Genomic DNA, 23937 nt, shown 5'->3' with positions numbered 1-23937 from the left:
CAGAGTACTATCCCAACTGTGAGGTTGTGTTCATGGGAATGGCCAACATTCACTCCATCCGCAAGAGTTTCCAGTCACTACGTTTCCTCTGCACTCAGATGCCTGACCCAGCCAAGTATGTTTTTTTCTTTTTACTTCTTCTTCCCTTTATGTTTAATTACAGTTCCCTCCAGCAGTGCTTTCAGACTCCTCTAGACACAACATTATGACCATACAGGCTGAGATTACAACTGCAGCACAGCTTTGCCTGCTGGAGGTACCTAGTAATCACTGTTGTGTTATGGCCTAGCTCAGACATCTGTGCCTGATTTAGAGCCTGGCCCCAGCCCAGGAAGAGGATCTCTTTCCATTTGAACTTTCCAAGTTAACTCCAGGTTGATGTGTAATTAAACTGCACTGCTGCAGGAGAAGGTTGTAGAATCCAGTCATGAGGTCAGAAATGTCTTCACAGTCAGGGTTATTCTAGATGTGCTTTATTTTGGGGAAAGTAATGGACTCTAACTTATGTTTGAATGTGTCTGTAGGGTTCTGAATAATTCTCTAAAGGTGCACAAAATTAAGCAGAGGGATGCACCAATCCACTTTTTTCACTTCCGATACCGAAACGGATATCTGAGGTTTAGAATCAGATGATCCAAAACAAAAAAAAACAGTGCTGAACTTTTCTTTTCTTAAACACAGACGTAAATGTACTGAATTATAAATATACAAGGTAACTCTGCACCAGAACAGCTCACTTAAATACACCAGTAGCTTCACAAGTTTGGTCAAACATGTAAAAACAACTTTAATTTGTTCAGTCAGTGGAATTAGGAGTCAATGTAAAATAAATAATAAAGAAACTGAAAATGACAAAAACAATAGGTTGACTCCGTTGGTCAGACATGCAAAATAAATTGAAACAAATGTTTCAAATGGTTCAGAAAGTGCATTTAGGAATTCTAAATATAATATAAATAATAAAGCATGCTCAGAGCATAGAATTAGACTCAATAGATCTGCCCTTGTCATAAGTACCAAATCTAGATTTTTTTCCAGCATCAGATATTAATATCTAATTAAACACCGGAGCAACATATTTAGAAAGTCTTATAGTTTTAAATCTAAATCCAGAATCTGTGCTTAATTTTTTCTTTTGAATACTAAATCTCCAGCTCTGGATTTAAATCAGAAACATTGTAAAATTAAAGCGTGAAAACTGTTTATATATTTTTTTTCTATGAAATTTGCTGTTTGTTTTGCTTTTCATTGTTTGGTCCCATTAAGTTGGCCTTTTAAAACGCCTGATTTGAGGAATGAATTGTACTGATCTGTGCTCTCTGACTGTCCTTGAGAGATTAAAGCGGTTGCTCAAAGTTTTTCTCCTTTGCCGTCTCCCCAGCTGGCTGTCTGCGCTGGAGAGCACCAAATGGCTGCAGCACTTGTCTCTGCTGCTGAAGGCGGCCCTGCTGGTGGTCAATGCAGTGGACAGAGACCACCGGCCCGTCCTGGTGCATTGCTCCGACGGCTGGGACCGCACACCGCAGATTGTTGCTCTGTCCAAGCTGCTCTTGGACCCGTACTATCGCACCATCGAGGTACTGATGCTCCCATTTCCTTTACACTTCTACAAGTGTTTGAAGTAGGAAGTTACAGATGAACAGTAGTGATGTACTGATCATCACTTTATGACAGATTACCGAGTTTTTCTAAAACTCTGACCTGCCCATTTTAGGCTGTTCAGATTTTCATTTATAAACAAAAACATCGACAATGTCAGAACAACAAAGTGAGTTCAGTTTGAGTTTCTGCCAGGATCTGGTGTCAGATTCCGGTCATCAACTGGTTTTATTTTTACAGGTAATACCTTGAATACTACACAAGTCTGGACTAAATCATTCACAAGCGCACCGCCCCCCCCCCACCACCACCACCACCACCACCACCACACACACACACACACACACAGCAGCAATAGGTTTATTTGTGTTCTGTTATATCGTTAAATCAACAAAACATCCTCCATTCTTTTTACGGGTTATCTGCAGCAACATGTTTCGGCAGCAAAACCAAATCAGTGGTGTTGAACGTGGTGCGTTTGTCTGATCTTCTGTTGATAACTTTACTCTGTTTAAAACAATCTGTGTTAGCTTTGCAGAAATTCTACTGAGACTAAATTTAGTGAGAAGTGAGATTTTTAGATTTTGTTATACATTTCTGCAGCTTGCTCAGTACGGCCCCCAAACTGCTGCTCAAGAATGATAAAAAAAAATTGTCACCAATGTGTGGAATTACAGTCACATTTTTTTAAGTCATGCTTGAGATATATATATATATATATATATACACCTGGAAAATATATAATATGGTCCCTTTGAATGAAATTGATCAATTATTTGTTGGTCAGAGCTGTTTTAAGGATCATTTATGAATTTCACCAAAAGGACCTTTACTGTGCCTTTGGTGGACAGACATAAATCAGTAATGCTTTATAAAAATAGAAGAATTTAATTTATTTAAACTTCTGCAGGCTAAAATGCTCACTTTGGCAGAATTTTCCATACAAAATGCAACTTATGACACAAAAAGGGTCAGATTCTTTTTTCTAGTTGTTTCCTACAAGTGAAAAGGTGTGATGCGTTTGCGCAGGGCTTCCAGGTTTTGGTGGAAACGGAATGGCTGGACTTTGGCCATAAGTTTGCAGACCGCTGTGGTCATGGGGAGAACTCTGAGGACCTGAACGAGCGCTGCCCCGTCTTCCTGCAGTGGCTGGACTGCGTTCATCAGCTGCAGAGGCAGTTCCCATGCTCCTTCGAGTTCAACGAGGCCTTCCTGGTACGAGCTCCTCTGCTAGTCCATATTGTTTCCACCACTTCTGAATGTCTTCCTGTCTAGAAGTGAGGATGGTTTTCCTCTAATCACCACACATCTCAGTTCCCTTCAGGGAGTGTTAATAACACTAAGAAAACTTCTTTTGATCTGTACACTTGCGATGGATTGTTTACAAGCCTGTGCATGTCAGCATGTGTGTATGTGTGTGTGTGCGCAGGTGAAGCTGGTGCAGCACACCTACTCCTGTCTGTTTGGCACCTTCCTGTGCAACAGCGGCAAGGAGAGGAAGGACCGACACGTTCAGGAGAGAACCTGCTCTGTGTGGTCGCTGCTGCGGCCAGCCAATCGCACTCTGAGGAACATGCTGTACTCCGCCCACTCTGAAACCGTACGTCTCACCCGCTCATCTCCTCCAGGGGCCCGGGGCCGGGGCCTCGGTGCTCTGTGTGTTTTCACCCTGCATCTCTAGAGACCTCTCAGCCTGTTTCACTCACAGGAACGTTGATTAAAGCCCGACAAGACGAAGCATGAGAAACGTATGACTGTGGAGTCCGTAAACAGACAGGATGAAACCATAGTCTTGACTTTCACAGCGTTCTAGATTTATTGCTAATTGTTCTGCTTTCAAACTTGATTTAAAGTCTGTTTTTCAGCCTTCCAAGTGTTGCATTGTTGTGGTTGCTGTTATTGTAGGCAGTGAAATTCCCCCTTTAGCAAATTTGAAAACAATATTCTGACAATGCAGACGTTCTTGTCACATCTTGTTCAGACTTCCATCTGAAGGCTCCCACGCGCTCAGAATTACTGTCCGCTCACAGTTGAGATTTCATAGTCAGTCCTGCATATGTTTCTCATGACGGATTCTTTCATTTCATTTCCAAATGGGTACTAGTAAGACTGAAGAGCTTTTTGGCTACCTAGCCCAATTTCTTTTCCTTCATGGCTAAAATTACTGTTTATGGTCCTGACCCAGCAATCTTACTGGGTCAGATCAGAATTATTTGCTTAATTGTCGGGTCAGGCTTGTGTGGCGCATTTAATGAGCCTGAAATACACAGAGAGAACTGAACAAAAATGCATAATATAAATCTACTTACTACAGTGTTGATAGTTGAACCTGTTGAGGAAATGAAGTAAGTAAGTAGGATGCAGAAGTTAATCAGACTGTAACAAGCGCAGCGCACTGCCTGCATGCGCGGCTCCACCCTGCTCTGCTGCAGCAGCAGCAGCAGCAGATATGTGATCTGTTCAGTCACACATCCCAGACGTGTGATTTGTACTCGACTCACTGTGGTTACAACACGCGACAAGATGGAGCTGGAAGAGGTTAAACTAAAGCTAAATATGGGAGAAGTTACACTTCTCACTTCAATAAAAGCAGTAAAATCAGAATTAAAACAATACGTAAAGTTTACTTTGGGTTCAGGCCTCTAATTGAAGGTAATTAGTCAGACTGGACTCTTACACAGCGTCTTGGGTGGGTCGGATTTTTCAGGCCTGATCTGAACTCTAACCAGGGCAGCGGTCACACACCTATGAATGTAGCACAAAGAGCAGCAGTTGCTCTTTGTGCTACACTGGTTACGCTGACTCAACATTTTCAGCTCGGTGTCGCATACAAAATGGTTAGCTCTGAACACCGTTTCCCACCAAGTAGTTTACTTTGCGATAACGCGTACTTGGGTGTAAAAACGGACCTTTTGCCGACCTCAGCTGAATGAGGTACACATGAGAATGTTGGGACTTTTAAGACTTCTACTTTTATATCCAGTGATCCAATTTGGTGGGTGGGTTTGTTCTGCTCGCAGGTTCTCCACCCAGTTTGTCATGTGCGGAACCTGATGCTGTGGACCGCAGTTTACCTGCCCAGCTCCTCTCCCACCACCCCCTCCGACGACTCCTGTGCTCCCTACCCTGTGCCCGGTGTCAACCCGGAGGATGCGCCTCTGGGCAGGTGAGCCTGGCGCGTTGGCACCCGACCCCCCCACTTCCTGCTTCATGTAAGATAAACACAAACCGAGGACTCCCAACAGCCAGAGGGTCCCGGCTTAACAACCCTTCTGCTTCTTGACGTTGCTTTTACCAGACCTCACAGCAGCTTTATGTCGCCCAGCAGTCATGCAGTGCCTTGCAAAGGTTCATCTGAAACTGCATTTAAAATGTTGCAGGTTTTTTTCTAAACAGATACTTGGAAATAATTTATTATACAGGGTTTCCTCTAGAAAAGCTGCTGAGCCTGGTGGAAACCACTAGCAGCTCACTGTGTTAAAACATGTGAAAAGTTGACAGGAAATTGGACTAGTTAGTGATGTATTTTTGGAAGACATCATAATGGAACAACAACTAAAGATTCTTAAAACAGGCAAACATAAAACCATTTCATTACAAAAAAAACATCATTTTATTTGCACCTGGATGAAGTAATCAGCCGATGGGTCTTAAAACAAGCAGCTTCATCACCCATCACTGTTTGTGGATGTTCCTTGTTCATCAGATTTACAGGCACACCAGAAATGCACGACTGGAAAAAAGTGGATTAATTTGTGAAGATTACATTTATTAAATAAATTCAAATCTATTTAATAAAAAGTCCTGTCTATAGTTAAGATATCTATAAATATTTCTGCAAGGCACTAATGGTCTTAATGCATCATTAAGACCATTTTGGGCTGCAAGAGTATTTAAAAAGACAGTCTGTGTTCCTATTATAATCTTTTGCCTTTTTCATGTTTTGATGAAGCTGATTGGTTGACACAAATACTTGGTCTGCAAATCTTAGCCAGAAGTGCTGAGACGGTTTAATTGTGTTTTCACCGCTGAATTGTTTTCCTCATTTTCTGTTTAGACGAACAAAAACTCGCTCTTTTGACAACCTGCCCAGTGCGTGTGAGCTGGGAAGCACGCTGGCTCCCAACCGGCGCTCCAGTGACCCGAGCCTCAACGAGAAGTGGCAGGACCACCGGCGCTCTCTGGAGCTCAACATGGCGGTGGGCCCTGAGGGAGGGGCCAGTCAGGAGCTGCAAGCCGGCGGAGAGGGGCCGTGTACGGACGGACAGCAGTCGGAGCTGGGCGACGACCAGCAGCCCCACGAATTCCAGGCCGCGTTCCAACAGGACCCCCTGGTCAGCCCAGAGGGGGGAGCGGAGGAGGCGGAGCTCTCTGTGGTGGTCGGCATGGCTGAGGGGCAAATGGAGAACATCCTACAGGAAGCCACGCAGGAAACGGGAGCAGATTTACAGGGGCAGAGACCTGCTGCTGCTGCTCACACAGAAGTGAAGAAGGAAGTTGAAAGTGAGGGGGAAACTCCAACAACGGAGACGCAGAGAGAAATAGTTACAAACGGTCACCATCCTGACAGCAGCGAGATGGAGGCTGAGGACGATGGGAATTCTGCTCCTCTGCCTTCACAGGAGGAACAGGAACTCCATCAGCAGCCAAACGACCAAACTCAAACACCAGAGGGCGCTGTGGAGGAGAGCATTAACTGCTCTGCTGTTGGAGAAGAGTCTACCTCTGGAGAGCAGCCGCTGTCCGAATCCCATAGAGCCGTTACTAACGGCTTTGTGGGTGGGTCATCAGAGGAGCAGGACATAGACGAGGCCGGTCCCTCTTCAGAACCCGAGCACGGCGTCTCAGAATCGGATGAGCCGCTGGACAAGAAGGTGTCCTTGATGGAGAGCTCCACAGAGACTTTAACCGAAGAAGCCTGCAGCAAGCTGGAGCTTCTTCCTGGACAGCCAAGTGTTTTACCCAACCGTCAGCCGCACGGCGACGGCAGGAGCCAACACCCCGGCTTCAGGAAGGACAGGGAGGCGGCCGAGCCCGGCTTTAGCAGAACTTTAAACGGGGGCAGCAAGCATGCCTCAGTCAGTGCCTTTCAGTCTGCCAGTGCTGAGCTAAGCAGGGAAGGGCTTTACAACGGAGACTGCTCCGACGGAGACCCCAGCGTAGGACCGCACTGGGCCAAAGGGAACGGGGAGCGGGCCCCGCTCAGCCGACAGGTTTCTCTGGCCAGCTGCAACTCCCTGGTCCTCCATCCACGGGGCATCTGCCTGCAGCACCGCTGCTGCCACGCTGCTCCCAGCCGGGCCGCCGTCAGCCCGGAGCAGCCGACCCGCAGCCACCTGGACGACGACGGGCTCACGTTGCACACGGACGCCATCCAGCAGAGGCTGAGGCAGATCGAGGCGGGGCACCAGATGGAGGTGGAGACGCTGAAGAAGCAGGTGCAGGAGCTGTGGAGTCGCCTGGAGAACCAGCAACACGCCGGATCGCACCGGATCAATGGAGATGTGGGTGATGAAGTGGTGAGACGCTGCTCTGCCTGTTACTCTTTAGAGAAAAATGTAACTTTCCATACTGTTTTTATTAAAAATGTGCACAAATCTTTGTCTACATTCTGCCAGTGTCAAAAAAAAACCCCAAAACTGTGCAGGTGCAGTTTTTCCATTAAGAAAGTACATTAAAATCACACATGAATAAGCTAATTCACAGGATAAGTCATTAAAAATTATGGCAGCCACTGAAGTAAACAGTTACATGATATATATTCATAATTCAGCCGTGGTGTCAGTGCTCATCATCTATCAGCCATCAGAGTAACGTCTGCGTCTTATTCAGGCGTTGGCGCAATAAACCTCTTCAACTTTGGAGCAGCTTCATATGCGGCATTTGATGAAGCTGTAGTTGGCAATTTTACAGAAGAGTTATGGATTCTTCACTGTAGAATGATGCACAACTTTCTATGAGCTGTGTGAAGCTGTGACAGCTCTGGAGGAGCCAGCTGCACATTGTTCAAAACAAAGACAAACCATCTTTCTCCTACCACTTCCTGTTGTCGTCTCTGACGTTTTCGCCAGTAGACTCATCCAGCTGCTGGTCACCTGATTTGCATGACCAGCAGCTGGATGTTTCCATTGCAGCTTTGTGAAATACATGGATATGACTAAAAAACCACCTCATCCCAGCTCAAAAACTTTTTGCAAAAAAATTTATTTTTATTTTTTTAGAAATTGGGGTGTTTTTATTAAGCAAATTTATTTTTGTAATTTCAATTTCCACAGTTTTTATGGTGGATGTAAACTCAGCTCACGTCTCTTTCTGTCCAGACCTCAATGACCGACTCGGAGTACAACCTGGACCCAAACTGCTTGTCCCGCTGCAGCACGGAGCTCTTCTCAGAGGCCAGCTGGGAGCAGGTGGACAAGCAGGACACGGAGGTGAGCAAGAACCACTCCGTCACCATGGAGACCACCCAGAACTCCGTAGATGGGAGCTGTGAACGGCTCTGTGTGCTTGCTGCAGGTCACTCGCTGGTACCCTGACCACCTGGCTGCTCAGTGCTACGGCTGCGAGAGCCGCTTCTGGTTGGCCACCAGGAAGCATCACTGCAGGTGAGCTGGACTCCCACTGACCGCCTCACCTCCAACCAAACAGTACCGCCGGGATACCAGTGATGTCAAATAATGACGTCCAGTGAATATCTCCTGTATTTGTTGAGCTTTTGGTCGTTGCTATAGAAACACTTTGACTGAAATGTACCAGTCTCAAAATGCCCTGGTCAGGACATTCATGTAAAACATGTTATATTTAGTTGTTTCTTCCACTTCAGTGTGTTTCATTGTGTCTGTATGCGGCAGGCCGTCATACAGCAGCACTTGGTTGTGAAGTGGAAGGAAAAATAATACGAAATTTTAAAAGTGTGTGAAAATAATAATCAGGGATGTTCTTTATTAGCCGATATTAGTCATTCACACAGATGTCTCTATTTATATTGGTCATTTTTTAATACATTGCTATCACTCCAATGAATAAAACCGAGATTTGATTCTCTCTTGTTGCCGTTTGGTTCTGGACGGGATGAGCAGGAGGTTGGTCATGTGACTAACAGTGATACAGCACAGGATTGTGGGTATTTACCTGAAGCAGAGATGTAATGGTGAGGTCAGCTGTGTTTTTTTGCTTTTTTTTTTTTTTTGTCCAAGATGTCAAATATATACAGATATTGTATATCTGTAAATATTGGATATCAATATCGGCTCAGATTTTCTTACAGATGCATCCCCAATAGGTGGACTTACCCCTCTGCTGTATTTAAAGCTAAAATAGTTTAATAAAAAAGCTGCTCTTTTTGTTTCACTTCACCGATTCACTATTTTCTCTTGGTCTGTCGCTAAAAATTCATTTGGTTGTCAAGGTTCAAAAAGTAGAACTGCTGTTCCAAGAATTTCCTTTAATTACTAAAGATAGATGTTKTTATCAGACTGTAGCTTCATCTATATAGCGTCTTATTGTACAACTTTTGGTTTCCTTTGTCAGYGCCAAGGAAACTGGTTGTTGGTTTGAGTTGAACTGTTTTGGAGAGGCACGATGCCCTCATATTCAGAACCATGTTTCGGTGGATCGAAGCGCTGCCGTTTTGATTCGTCTCTATGTGAGATATTTAGGAAGTCTTGTTKTTTYTGRGTTTTTTWGATAAAGGACCATGTTTGGTCAGGATGTGGATTCAGAAACSGCTGGTTGTCGTCACTCCTCCTAACCTAAGCGCTGAGCAGGAAGTGTGTTGTTGCTGTGCTCATGTTTTCTGCGCTGCTCCAGCAGCTCTTACCCATCGTCTGCCCCTCTTCTCTACAGTGGCAGAGAGGCAGTCCAGGAGGTCTGGTGAGATCCCGCCCAACCCTCCCACCGCTGCACCCTGCTCCTCCTAATCCTAATCCAAGCCCCTCCCCCTCACACCCCYTTGTCCTCACCTGCTCCGTTTTGGTTGATTTTTTTTTTTTTTTTAAACTGATCAGTAGCTTCACAGGGACGTGCTGATTTCTGACAGCAGACTTTCCGTCCTGCTGTACGGTTCCACAGAGTGTTTTGTTTTTAGCTGGCTGTAAGTGAAAGCATGGCGCTGTGACCAGGCCAGCTGTGATTGGTCGAAGGCTGATTTTTTTTCTTTTTCATTTTTTTTAAGTTTATGAGAGAAATTGATTTGCTAACCAGAACAGAAGTGGACTGCCTCAGCCTCAACCCACCATAGCGGCACATCAGCATCCAGTTGCCCCGGCAGCATGTCCCACCCCCTTCCAGCTCCACAGCATGGCACCCAGAGCTGCTGCCATCACTTAATTAAAAAAAACCGGAGACCCAGAAGTAAATTTTTTTTCTTTATTTTACTGCGGTTCAGTTCAGTTCAGGAAGCACCACAGTGTGTGTAGGTGTGTGTGCATGGCCTGACATCTGAATGTGAGCATGGGGATCTGAGTGTTGGCGTCTGTCTCGCTTACTGGCCAGTCTCCGGTTGTCATCTTTCTCTTGTCAAATACTGATTTCAAYTGATTCTGTTTTTTTTCTATTTCAGAACTAGAATACAAGTATTTATTAAAAAAAATAGATTTTGTTTTAACTGTACTAACAAGTAATAATTTATAGTTGGAGCAAAGGTCATGTTGCTTTGTGAAACAGATTTACTGTTGGAAAACAAAGTAAAACTGACTGAGCAGATATTTTAAGCTGTTTTTTAGCCATTTAAATGAGTAATTAGTCCAAGTAATCCAGCTAGCATTACAAAAACTACAGTCTCGTGATCAGCTGATGATGATTTTTAGTAATCGATTATTCCAACCATTAATCGATTAATCAGATTTTTAAAAATTGCCACATTCTAAAAATTTTTTTTGCCATATTTGCAATATATTAAATAAATCCCTTTTTAAAATAAGAAAATAATTATTTTATTTCTCAATGCAACAATGTAGCATTCCATTAGCTATGTTTTAGCAAAGAATGCATCTGAACCTAAAAACTACTTCTAACATCAACATGCTGCTTCGCTCCACATGAGGTAGAACAAATTTACATGGTTTATTTTTTTAAATGAAAATGTATATAAATATATTATAGTTTTGTGTTGTCTTCCTGCAAATGACCCTTTTTGAATCGGTATCCTCCAGCTAATGATTAATCAGTTAGTAAATTATTTGACGATTATTTCAATAATCGATTAATTGCGATTAATCGTTTCGGTCGTAGTCTTGTGTGTTCTCCATAGAATGTATATCCTTACTGTTACCACGGTTTCCAACATTCCCAAATTCTGCATGTTCCATGAAAGACTAAAACTGGCCTTAAAACTCRTTTTAGTTAAAACTCAGTTTATAATGAAAAGTTTTATTATGGTGCAGAAAAAAACCAAAAAACTTTGAGTTTCTGATCCTGGCTATGAAACAGAAAGCGATCTGACTCCTCTGTCCGTCTCCGTCCTCATCTGAGCCGATAGTTTAGCTGTTCCTCTGCTTCATGTCAGAACTTGTGGCGATATTTCAGTGATGYTCCTGTGTGTTTTGTGTTCCTGCCTGTTTCACCGTGTGTTGCAGGTCCAAACGAACGATAACGGGAGCTGCTGATCGCTCAGACCCACCGTGCCTTGTTTAGCCTCAGAAATGCCTGCTAGCTGAGGACGTGATCGCCCTCTGTCTCCCTCTGCAGGAACTGCGGCAATGTGTTCTGCGCCAGCTGTTGCGACCAAAAGATCCCCGTGCCAAGCCAGCAGCTGTTCGAGCCGTGCCGCGTGTGTAAGAACTGCTACAGCAGCCTTCAGCTCAACTCCGCTCCTCTCGACCTCGAGCTCGAGAAACCCATCGCGGCGAGCTCCAACTGACGGAGCRCAGAGGAGCCGGGCCGGGTCGGGCCGCCAGCCGCCGACACAAACGCACCGCTCAGGAGCACAGGAAGCTACGCAGAATGTCCCGTGTGTGTGTGTGGGGGTGTGTGTTGCCCATCTGGAGTTTAAAGTGTATATTTTTAGGATGACATGCTGGCTACGCAACAAGAACTCTGAATGTTGGTGTCTGGAAGGGTGTGTATGTGTGTGTGTGTGTGTGTGTGTGCGCGTGGCAGTGAGGAAACTGCACTTCAAGGAGCGAGAATGGACTTCCAGGTGCCGAGAGAAGCAAGTCTTGGTGCGGAGCTCCGTACAGCTGACCGCTCCAGCACCGCGCCGCCACCCAGAGCTTCTGCAGACGTCACTTCTTACACTGAGCTGAAGTTTTYCCTCTGGACCGAGAAACAAAACAAACCAACAAGTGGAAAGAGAATCTCCCCGTCTCAGAAATCTTCACACAAATGGTGTAAAGAAATCTCTGGCACCATTCAGGCTCCACTGTTTTGTTTTTTCCTGGTTTGCACATTTTTCCATCTAATTGGTTCTTTTGTTCCAAGTGAAATCTCTGATTTGAAGGCTTCTTAAGGAGCGTTAAACCAAACTAACTTGGTCTGGTTTCTACTGAAATGTCTTACAAGTGAAAACTAACTTACAGGTTACTCTCCAGCTTGATGTAAGATCTTGTTTTAAGTCAATAATTCCTTAATATTAATGGGAAAAGTGCTGGTTTTATTATCAGATTTTACTTACAAAAAACATATTTAATCTGCCAGTGAAACTTGTGCATTTTCATCAATATTAATTAAAAGTCCCCACATCTTGTAGGTTAATTTCTGTCTTGTTTCAAATGTACAAAGATATTTGCAGTAGAAACTAGACCAAAAGTACTTAAGAGTTTGTGTTTTTGCAGTGAAACTCTGTGAAACGGCAGGACTGAACCTTTAGCTCCCAGCATGTGGTCACTCTGCTGGTGGAAATCCGGTCAGGAAGCGTTTGGGTGTTGCAGAAGCGACTCCTGCTGCTCTGGGAGACCAGCAGCAGGAGGAAGGGCTCTTTGTGAGATCAGACAGCAAAGCTTCTCTGCGGCGCATCCGATTCAATGACCTCCTTGCATACACACACACTGACGCACTCTTTTTTTCTTTTTTTTTCTTTTTGTAAAATAGATGAATGAAATAATATATTCAGATACCTATATAGCATTTGAGAAAACTGTATAGAATTCTTGAATAGTGGCTCATTTAATTAGTCACATTTCTTTTTTTATTTCTTTGTTCTCTTTTGTTAAAATTGCACAAAAATACCTATATTTTGCATCCTGTCAGATGCATCCTGTCAGATTGTTTTTTTTTTATAGAGAAACAGGATTTCCTGTTTTGATGCTGCAGTGGTTTTCTCCTTTAAATGCGATTTATTATTTGGAGGTTATTTATTAAAGAGTTGTTAAATTGCTGTTGGGAATCCAGATAATTCAATTGCTGCAGGATAATCAGGGGGGTGAGAGATGGTTCTGAACTGATTCTGCCAGGCTCGTTCTTTTAGGATTGGCTGCCTTGTTTAATCTGTCGGTGGGGTCCGTGACGGGGCGGAGGGGCGCCATCTTGAATGAAACGTTCAGTGGGTTAACAGTAGTCAGCGTCATCTATGCACTGGGAAAACAGTGGTCCAAAACAAACAGCCTGAACCCAAAATCAAAGCATCTCATCTTAACTTCGATTTACGGCTCCATTCAGACCATCTCCACACACTACCTCTACTTTGTAATTGTTCATACACGCGCACACCTGACTTCTAGATGCTCGGTGACGTTTGTCATCAAAAAAGGCCTTGTTTTTTTTTTTTTTTGTCATTGTTCAATACATTTTCTCCTGTTTTGTTGATTTTTAAAATAAAAAAAGGTACAAACCTCAAAGAATAGATTAGCATCCCAATGATCGTCTTTTTGTTGTTTAGACATGGGGCTGGGCGATAGATTTTTATTTTATTTTTTTTAAAGATTACATTTATAGAAAATCGAGTTTTTTTTTCACCAATGAGCTCCTTGAGTTTCCATAAGTCAGAGTGATTTCATTGTGCTTTACAAGCGTGTTTTACAGCTTCTTTGAATCCAGGTCAACTTCACCACAGCATGACGTCAGACTTCAACTTTTATGTATGTTTTTTTTAATTGCAAAAATAGTCATAAGAATACAGTCAAGGATAGGGTCTTACAATTAGGAGAATGTAGTAATTTTATAACTTCCCCGAAAAATAATAAAAACTTAAAAGGAGGAATGTTGAGCACGTGAAGTTCTACTTGAGTTTTGTTTTTTCTAATCAGGAAATGACACATCAGCTTTGACTTTTAAACGATTGGGTTAATTTATAAGAACCACACAGACTGATATTTTTAACTATGGAAGCTTTTTTCTCTATGACGACCCTCCCCCTTGTAATTTTAAGACATTCTTTTGGTTAAAAAATAAGTCGCTTTTATTTCGCTAATATTATGACTATTCTTGTAATTAAAAATGATCGTAACCTGATACTTGTACTCCGTCGGACATCCCACAGAAGGCCTGATTGAAATAAAAGCCACTTTTTGAAAATATTAGTATTTTCTTTGTAAGACCAGAAAGCGAGACAATAAAATCAGTGCAAAAAGGAACTGGTATGAAAATAAAAATCTGAGATTTTGTTTCCAAGTCATATCGCCCAGCCCTAGTTGGGTGCTGAAGCAGCATGTTTATTTCCATCAGCTGAAGTGCACAAATGTATCTGATCTAAGAGAGTGTGGGTCCTGAACGCCTCGTGGTGCGTTTGCGTGTGTAAATGAGAGTCGCGTGCAGTGGACCTGCTGCTAACAGTGCGTTAGCTTTCCTGCTGCCCTCCGGTGGGAGTGCTGCATGTGCTTTAATTGAACTGTGTGTACGCCCGTTAGCGGAGGACTCTTAATTTTAACATGTTGTTTGAGATAATCTGTCATTCTCATTCCAAACTATTTTATTTATCACTATGTAACGTGTTTTTTTTAAAGCAATTGGTCTAAGGAACAAAACGAAATGAAATGTATTTTCTGGCTTTCAGAGGCCTTTGAGAGGCTWAAGCTCTTTAATCTTCCCTYACACCATCCGATTTCCTCCCCGCTGCAGGCGTAACGAACCGCCATCTTAAACAATCCATGAATGTGAACTGTATATTGATGAATATTGCACGACATTAMGTAGACACTGCCACTGATCAGCTGCGACTGAACGAGTGCTGTGCTTCTCAGTATTGAAAGGAGCATGGTGAGAGCTGGTGCTGTGTGTAGGAGTGTCGCTCAACACACTTGTTGCTGTACCTCCCTCCCCCTCACCCCCCATCCCAAGAAGTCCTCTCGGTCTGCCGATGTTTATCCTTCTCAGCTTATGCCGACATTCTCTATCGGAGGCTTCGCTGCAGCGGCCCAGTAATCACTGGACGTGTGTGTGTGTGCGWGTGTGTCAGGCATTGCTGTGAGAGACTGAGTGAGTGGGACTCTTGGTGGAGACTGGTGCCAAGCAGTTTATTACGGGTCTCTCACAAAGGGATCAGTCATGTTTTGGTTGGTTTTACTTCTTTTCTTCTTCTCCTCTGTGTTTGATAAGCACTTTGAACCTTCTGTCTGTCAGAGGAGTGTGTAGCTGTACATAGCAATTTCCTGTAACAACAAGTGCTCCTTGTTCAGTCTGGATATTTAGTTTTGTTGGATTTACTTTATAGAGCATTACATTGTTGTAGAATTCAAATGAAAAATAAACTAGCTGAACCAAAGCAATGGGTTTTATCTGGTTCCTGCTTTCACAGACAATTACCATCACAATGTCTCCCACGTGCCACGCCCACAGGAGCTGCAATCAGCAAACACCTGCTGGAACTGCCTGACTGCTGACTTCAAGATAAATATTTCTTAATCCAATGCTTCGTTCCAGTTAAACTCAAAACTCCAACTTCCCAGTCCAAAAAAAAAAAAAAAAGGAGAAAAATAAACTGCAAATTTGCTCAAATTGCAAAGTGGAAATTTGTATATATAAAATGGCACTGTGTCTCCTGCCATTAAGGATTCTCCAGGTCTGGATACATTATTTGAAAACATTTATATTTCTCTGTTCCAGTCATGTTTATCTGTTTATCCACTTACTCATCCATTCATCTGTCAGTTTGTCAATCCGTCTATTATATTTGCTCCTTAATAGTTTGAGTCAAACATCAGCTGCAAATCTACAGTGAACTTTTACATTTCAAGTAAAAAAAAAAAGTCTGGAGTTATGTTGGAACCCTGTGAATATCTGCTGGYGAATCAAAGACGACAACAGATACTTTGATCGTGTTTAATGCATGTTCTCTTGTACAGCTTTGGAAATCAAGAAAATCTTAAGTTACTAACACCAATGCCTACTTACCAAATGCAAAGTCAAGTGGATTACATGACAAAAAGAGAACAACCAAGAAAAAAAAAATCAAGATCCAAAAGCAACTAATGCTTTATTAAGTAAGTCATGCTCACTGATGTTGAAGAGTGGAGGTGTCCTTACTGGCCCAAAGAAACAACACGGGGAGAGGGGAGGTGATGACCCTCCTGACGGTTACTAGACTTCATATCACAGCACAGAAACGGGACATCTGTACCACAATCAGCRGCGGCGGCGGACTAAGAGCAAGCGGAGGCGGCTGGACCTGCTCGACTGTGCAACGTCCGGCATCAAGAGGCAGAGCTGCATGTTATTTTATCGTAGGTTTGCTAAAAAAAACAACAAAAAAAACACCACAAAGAACACTCTGAGCAAAAACATTGCTTACTTGTTTTAGTAAGGCCGGACAACGACGGTCAATAAAGCAGTCATATGCATGTAAATATCAAAGGCTAGTTAGTGAAGAGGACCTTTCAGTTTGGTCTGAAGTAAGAAGACTGGTCATGTGACGAGAGCAAGTCTGTAACTCCTGTTCAACCTGATCTCCTGTGCAAAGAGTTGCCCCTCAAAGAGCTTTCTCTAGGTAAATAAAATCTGGTCTCACTCTTGGAGCAGAGAAAGAAAAAAAACACCTTAAAGTCATAATTCATAATGAGAGGATTATATTGTTTCTCAGCCAACAACATTACGAATCTCCCTGCAACATCTTTAGAAACTATTTTWAAAAAAAATAGACATGGCTTCACCAGCCGACTGTTCCCTTTATAAAAACTCACACGTATATGTACAGCGGATTAGATAAGAAAAGATTCTCACAACCTGGAGAACAGCGCCACCTCCCTGCCAACCAGACCTACTGCGGGGTAATGTCCATGAAAGCACATGTTGGAACGAGGATTGTCACAGGAGACTCCTGCCGCTGCGGTGAGGCTGATCCAGGAGCTCAGGCTGCAGTATGTACAGGCGATGGCCTCAGACATGGTGGATCGCTGTGCTTCAACTCACACTGGAACCAGGGTTTCAGTCACTCGCAGCATGGAGGACTCACACTGATGACTGATCCCAGACCTGCAAACCAGCAACACAGAAAAATATGACAGGAAAGTTGGGARAAGCAGTTTTTACTGAGACAGGAATAAGTATTGCATTAACAGCTGTAACAAACATTTATAAAAGTGTTGGACACTTTAACATCAGGATAAATGGGATTAAACTGCTGTAACATTACATTATAGAGGAAGATCATTCAAACTGCTGAAGTTCAAAAGTTTTCATGTCCCTTGAACCTTAAACACAGGAGAAAATAYCTGGAACATTACGGTTGTATAGTGATGCCCCTGTCATGTTCAATCAAGAGATGAATGTAAAAACAAAAAATATATATAAAGGCTGTGGAATAAATCAGTAACCATATATATTGCGATAGACACATGGTCAATATCAGTAGATAATATGTCTGATAGAATATTCAATGTGAAGAATATTCAATGAACGCCGATCCAGAACTGCACAGCATTCTGGGAGAAGAAAAAGCTTTAGCTGCTCAACCTCCAATACAATTCTCGTCTGGTTGAATTGTATTATATTAAAACGGWTCAAGGAGCATAAACATGTCTGAGAGGCTCTGTGCTTCATGTTGCTTTATTCAGGATGTTTCACYTGTTTTCTGCTTCATGCAACACYTGGCAGCCTGTTTKCAGAACCACTGGGATCCCACCATACGGACCTTGTTAACGGGGGCTAGCTGTGTCCGGACGGACCCAGCATGGAGTCGAGTGCTGTCCCCAAATCTCCCAGGAGATCGCTCCCTGCGACTGTCCAGCACCCTGCCGGGGGACTTCTCTCTGTCCAGGGGACGAGCAGGAGACTTGTCTCTTCTGAACTCTGTGCGACCCTCCCGGTAACGGTGCGGGGTGCTCGGCTCCCGGTGCAAACCGTCATGGCTGCCGGGGCCCGAAGTCAAGCGCTTGGTGATGTGCTCCGTGTAGGTGGGGGGGCCTCGCTTACTGGGGCTGCTGCAGACGACAGAGCAGAGAGGAACGGCTTCACTGCCTGACCGTGATCCTGTCATATTAACTTTAGATGTCAGTCAGCTGACCTTTGACCCACAAAGATGTTGGTGATAAAAAAAAACACCTAACTTGGTGTTAGATGGCTCAGCGTTGCCATGGACACAGTTGGGTTGGATGACAAGCCAATAACAATATATATCTTGATAGACATGTGATCAATATCAATCGATTAACACGTCCAGGAGATCATTTCACTGAACTCCGGTCCAGAACCGCAAAGTATTCTGGGGGATTTAGGCAGATTTTAGTTGTCAACTTCCAAGCTAAGCAAGATTGGTGGCATCAATTAACTCACTCCTTGGTTACCTAGCAACAACCTGTTGAGTAACTTGCACAGCAGCAGTTTAGTAGTTTCATAACTACTTAACAATAAAATAATAATAATAAAAAAACCCAGCATGGAATGAAAACAGTGAATAAATCAGAAACGGCCATGCCCGTAGTTTAGCTGTATTTCAGATATTAAAGCAAAACTCTAATCAATAATTATTGATATCGACCGATAAGTAACAYTTGTATAGAGATAACCTGCCATGAATGCTCAGGCTAACAGTTCTTCTGTTACGGTAAGTTGTTTCTTCACCATTAGCACATTTAGCAGCACGTACACGAGCTTGATTGATAGACCTAAGACGGTGGTTTCTGACAGCAAACTGTGTGTTTCTGCAGTAGCAGCACTGGACGGAGGTGGAGGAGCTCAACTGTTTTCCATAGACTTTCTGTCAGCAACGATTTTAACACGTCTGTGAGAAAACKTRAGTTTGTAACAGTTACACAGTGCAGCTTTAAATGGAGAGTCTGTGTGTTTGGTAACGATGTGTTGTGCTGTCAGCTGACCCTCGGCTGGASCCGGTCCTCTGCAGCTCTCCAGACTCTCTGATCAGGCTGCCCTTGCAGCAGATGACCCTCAGCTTGCTCTGGTAGGAGGAGGCCAGGTAAACGGCTCCAGAGGAGATGGCCGGGCCGAGGTAGCGCGGGTTGGGAATGTCCAGGTGGGCCAGCACCGCGGGGCTGGAAACATGAACAGAGTCTTAAGAGCTTCCAGCTGCCAAGCACAAAGACTTTTAGATGAGTTACGAAGTGATTGATCTGCCTCACCACACTGCTGCGTGTCCCTGGACTTCAATCACATCCAGGGAGTTGAAGTAGGTGACAAACAGGTAGGGCTCTCTGTAGGCTGCAGTACAGGACACACACAGTTATTCAACATAAAGACAGACGGAGCTGAGAGAAAAAGGAAACGAACAGGATGAAAGTTGCTCTTACCAAAAGACAGAGGCACACGGCTCCACTTGATTTCATCGGTCCGACTTCTTCGTCCGTACGAATCCACAAATAAACCAAACTCTGTCACAAAACATGTGTTACAGCCACAGGAAATAAAACCATGGTGGTTGTGAAGACAATAGACACCAACAGTTCACTGGGAAAATGTTGAGAAACATGACGAGCTGAGGATGGTTTGATTTCCATGACGAACCATCAGATCTGAGCAGAATTCACAGCCATTCAGCCAAACTACCACTTTTTCTTTTACGTAAAACGGAAGTGGTAGTTCTTTTTAAATCATCATTTTCATATTTATCACAATAGCAACACAAAAYATCACAATAAAATTCCAAGTCCCTGTCGCTCTCCTCTAATGCTGAATTAAAACATTACTTTGTCAGAGTTTGCACAAGCATCCAAAATAAAAATGCATAACATGATCTGACATCAATTGTTCAAAACACAGAGGCAACAATTATTTGTACAAATTGAAAAATACTAAAACACAACTTAGATTTAAAAATAAATCTTCTGGCAGAATAGTATTTTTTTTTTAGTACAGTTTCAAGATAAGCCATGACAGTCTGTGTTTTCTGAACCAAACTGCTTTTTCTATGAGCCAGCTGAGCAGCAGTGAGCAGCTCCACGCAGCAGCACTTCTCTGGCATCTTGTTGATAATAAATGTAAACGATCAGAATGATCAGACGGTGTATTTTTGTGTTTTCAGAATCTTTTTAAATCTTGSTATGTGGAACATGTTGGTTATCTCCATCCAGCTGCAGATTCCTGAACTGTGTCAGAAGGAGCGAGAGAAGAAAAACTAAACACTTTCACATCCCAGTTTACCTCTAAATGTTTTGAAGCTTCAACAGTATTTGAGTGATTTTCATTTATCTTTTTGATTCCTGTCAACACTTAGCATATAATTTCATTCAACTGGCAAATACATCAAATGTATTTGAATATTTAGAGTTTTGGCCCTCTCTTCTTCTGACTGTTTTTTAGACTAAAGCTGATTCTGCCTGTCCTCCCACTAACAGATCGTCTTTATCCGCTACAGACTCAGATCCACTTGCTGCCAATAAGCTCTGCACTGGTGGAGACTGATCAATACTTTCATCCTCTATGTGCAACATTCTTAGCAACCTTTCCTCCTGCATGTCAAGTTGTTTTGATGCAAAGTGGTTTCAGGAAAGGAAATGATTTCAGGCACATCTGCTCCCATCACTTCAACTGGATCATTTCTGATCCAGTTGTAATTCATACATATTTAATTTTTTTTTTACTTATATGGATATCATTAAAAAAAAACCTGAAGCTGCAAAGCACAAGATTTGCATCCCAGTAAAAACGCAGTGTACCTATAATGTTTTTATAATTTTATGTTCTGTCAGTTCCTGGTGACAGGACGGTGTGTGTTTGAACTCACCATGGAAACAGAGAAGGTATTCCTCCTTCTGCATGCTGCTGGCCACCTGTAAGATGGCGATGGGGAAGCTGTGAGAAGAGGCTGCGAACACGGCCGAGGCCAGCGACACGTCGTTCTTGTCCAGGAACTCTGCAGGACGGGAGGAACCAGAGGGATTCAGGGTTACCTGCAGTCTCCAGAAGAGAACACACACACACACACACGCACACACACACACTTTGTTTGCATTCTTACCCTCGAGCACATACTGCTTCATCTCGATCTCGTAGAACTTGTTGGTGCCGATGATGATGCTGTAGCTGGTCAGATGGATGCAGCTGCACGGCTCCAGAGTTTCGATTTCCTGTCAGTCGAGAAATGTTGTACAACGAGAAAATGAAACGGGAGTGAGGCCAGACGCTATGGACTGAAGTCAGATTCAAGGATCGTAATGTGTTAAACTTTTTCACATTTTGCTACATTACAACCTCAGACAGATCAACACAATGTAGGGCAAAGTTTTTAAGAGGAATACAAATGATTTTGTTGACAAATCAAAATCTTTTAGTGTGGCGTGCATTAATATCCAACCCCAGTGAGGTAAAAGTTTCTAACTAGAATTTAGCTGCAAGTCYTTGGAAGTTTGTATCAGTTTTTGTTTCTATCTCATTCATTCCATCTAGACAATTAACTTTTTGTCCATTCATTTCAATCTTAGTGAGTGGAAAACATCAGTAAATGGCAGTTTTACGGCAGTGTTGTCACAATTTCTCAATTAGATTCAGGTCTGTACTTTGRCTGGGCCATTCTAAGASAGATCACCTGGATTAAAAAATTTAATCAGAACTCAGCAGCTTGGTCACATGTGGAGGATGTAATGACTACTGAACACTGACCTCCATAATAAAATAATGTCAATTATTTGTACATTTGCAAAGTACTGGAAATTCCTCCYTTGTTGCCCATTTACCCTAAAAATGAGGTTTCATTATACATATTTTATTTATGCCAAATAAAAATCTGTTTCATGTAGTAGTRAATATGAATGTCCACATTAATGTACTATCTGCTGATTACAATTAGCCATAGCAATTATAATCCATAAAAGCCATCAAACTACAGTATACATCTTTATGTACATATTTGTGTTCAACGATAGAAAAAAAAATCACCATTTTGTAACACCTCCAGTATTTTGTAATACAGATTGTTGTAATACAGCATATTTACACATTTGCAGAACATACACAGGTCATAATTTGCACTCCACAGAACAAACACCTTCCTTCAGGAAGTTTCTGGGTGTTAAAGTACAAAAAGATTTTAAGTTTCATCATCAAACCACTCATTCCTGTCACACTCTCTCCATYATTAGTAAACACKTCATGTTTCTCTCCCAAACCCTSAGCTCACCTTGCGGATGCAGTATTTGTTGAGATTGTCGTTGTAGCGCAGTATGGTRATCTTGTTGGGCATCGCGGCGCATATACACGGCCCGTTGTCAACCTGGAAGCAGAACATTTACCTGTCAGGTCCGGCGATCAAGTTTCCCATCGCCGTGGCAGCACATGTGCATAAACACACACAGCCTGCTGCATGGTGAACTGCAGACTTACCCTGCCAGCAGCAAACAGATGGCAGCCTTTCACCGTCTCAAAGATGTAGGGAGCAAGTTCAGTCTGGCTGGGCAGGTGGGACTGGGCCAGAGACTGCTTCACTCTCTTAATCTCCACCAGACACAGAGCTCTCTCATCCCCTGCAGCGCACACACACACACACACACGCACACACACACATTACCAAACCACAGGTTACAGACAGGTCTTTGGTTTCTAAGGAGTCTCCTGTCCTTTATAATGAAAAGAGTGCACCCACATGTTAAAATATGATACCTCACTATAACTGTATGGTATCATATTTTATTAGCCTTTATTTAGTCCATCTCAGAATCATTTTAGCAGCTATTTAWTTAAAGGKGCAGTACAACGCGTTACCAGGCACATAGTGCACATTGAGAAGACCTCTACCAGCAACAACATCTGGACTGAAATTCTCCAGCGGAGCTCGCCGGAGCACCAACAGGCAAAACCAAAGTCGGACATGTTACCAACAATCATCAGGAGTTTCTCCTGCTCTTTGATGATCTGGATCTGAAAAACGGATCCCAGACCCGGGATGTGAGTCAGTGAGTTCTTGATGACATTCAGAGCGTACAGCCCCTCCTCAGACCCCACCAGGACGATCTAYACAACAGGCAGACACACACTTACTCAGCTAGTTGGAAAACTACTTTTGACCTGTATTCAGGGTCATGACATCTGGTACCTGATCCGTTAGAGGAAGAGTGCAGTTAATATCCAGTCTGTCGTCTCCCTCCAGCTTCAGCAGAGAGTTTCCAAGCAGCTTCTGTAAGATCAGACAGAAACAGGTGAGCGGTCAGCTCCAGAGGGGCAGCGGCAGGTTTACAGGGTCAGAGGAGGGATCAAGTCACAAATCTGTCTTCTTCCAAAACAAAACAAAAATAAAAAAAAATAAGTACAACAGTTACAAGGCGATTTCAGAGGAAATGTAGAAAATAAAACTCCAAAGTGATTTGGGAAAGAACGCAGAGTTTAACCCGATTTCAGAGTTTTAACAAAGAACTGGGAGCAGAGATCACCTCTMTACTGGCACACATACGCTGATGTTTCATTTATGCTAACTTCAACTGGAATTGAAGAAAAAGGTTTGTGTTACTAATGAAGTAAAATAAGTTTAGTTAAAATCCTACTATATTCTGTAAAGGCATTTCTCAAAATATTCCAATTTAAATAGATTGTGACTTTCAGGGTTTAAGTGAAGAAATATTCTTACATTTGATATTTCATCTGGAGGTATAACTATTTTTGAAATGATGTTTTTGAGACTAATCTCAATATTTAAATTGTTTTTGGGCCTCCTCACCTATGTTCAATCAATTAATCAATCAATCAATCACATTTTATTTGTATAGCACATTTCAGCAGCAAGGCATTTCAAAGTGCTTTACATAATTAAAATAAAAACAGCATGTGAGTGAATAAACAGTTATAAAGACAAAGAGATTTTTAAAAATTTTTTTTCTTCTTTTTTTTCAGAAAAAGAAAAAAGGTTAAAAAAGATAAAAACATTAAAACCCGCACCCCTTATAGGACTTCAGTAAAACGTCTCACACCTCAGAGTTTTAGTTAAGATGTCATTTAACAAGGATTCTCACACCCCTAGATTTGTTTAACTGGGACGTTTTCCGGGGGGCTTTACATAGACAGTGTGAAAGAGAAATAAAAAGAAGTTAA

At 42.8% G+C, this 23937-nt stretch overlaps 2 protein-coding genes across 11 annotated transcripts in view; one reads left to right on the top strand and one right to left on the bottom strand.

The window, feature by feature from the left end:
• The window catches only part of mtmr3 (myotubularin related protein 3), a 38007-nt gene extending 22772 nt beyond the window's left edge, over positions 1–15235 (top strand). For 2 of the 6 annotated variants that reach the window (XM_008417266.2, XM_008417264.2), the window contains 10 exons: positions 4–115; positions 1382–1577; positions 2629–2814; positions 3029–3199; positions 4620–4765; positions 5657–7118; positions 7920–8030; positions 8116–8204; positions 9445–9471; positions 11287–15235. In XM_008417266.2, the coding sequence (XP_008415488.1) occupies positions 4–115; positions 1382–1577; positions 2629–2814; positions 3029–3199; positions 4620–4765; positions 5657–7118; positions 7920–8030; positions 8116–8204; positions 9445–9471; positions 11287–11458 (2672 nt within the window). In that variant the 3' untranslated portion in view covers positions 11459–15235. Of the gene's footprint in view, positions 1–3; positions 116–1381; positions 1578–2628; positions 2815–3028; positions 3200–4619; positions 4766–5656; positions 7119–7919; positions 8031–8115; positions 8205–9444; positions 9472–11174 lie in introns of all 6 variants that reach the window. The other 4 variants (XM_008417268.2, XM_008417267.2, XM_008417269.2 and 1 more) reach the window with 3 other exon arrangements.
• Positions 15236–15778: 543 nt separating this feature from the next.
• The window catches only part of citb (citron rho-interacting serine/threonine kinase b), a 47025-nt gene continuing 38866 nt past the window's right edge, over positions 15779–23937 (bottom strand). For 3 of the 5 annotated variants that reach the window (XM_017306645.1, XM_017306644.1, XM_017306648.1), the window contains 11 exons: positions 22949–23029; positions 22731–22866; positions 22240–22379; positions 22037–22129; positions 20879–20987; positions 20645–20773; positions 19212–19292; positions 19044–19122; positions 18783–18956; positions 17600–17888; positions 15779–16941 (listed from right to left, as the gene is read on the bottom strand). In XM_017306645.1, the coding sequence (XP_017162134.1) occupies positions 16918–16941; positions 17600–17888; positions 18783–18956; positions 19044–19122; positions 19212–19292; positions 20645–20773; positions 20879–20987; positions 22037–22129; positions 22240–22379; positions 22731–22866; positions 22949–23029 (1335 nt within the window). In that variant the 3' untranslated portion in view covers positions 15779–16917. The other 2 variants (XM_017306646.1, XM_017306647.1) reach the window with 2 other exon arrangements.

Source organism: Poecilia reticulata, linkage group LG9 (genome assembly GCF_000633615.1).
Source record: "Poecilia reticulata strain Guanapo linkage group LG9, Guppy_female_1.0+MT, whole genome shotgun sequence".
In the NCBI taxonomy this organism is placed as follows: Eukaryota; Metazoa; Chordata; class Actinopteri; order Cyprinodontiformes; family Poeciliidae; genus Poecilia; species Poecilia reticulata.
The sequence above is the reverse complement of the archived record's forward strand: the minus strand, read 5'-3'. Positions and strand labels throughout refer to the sequence as shown.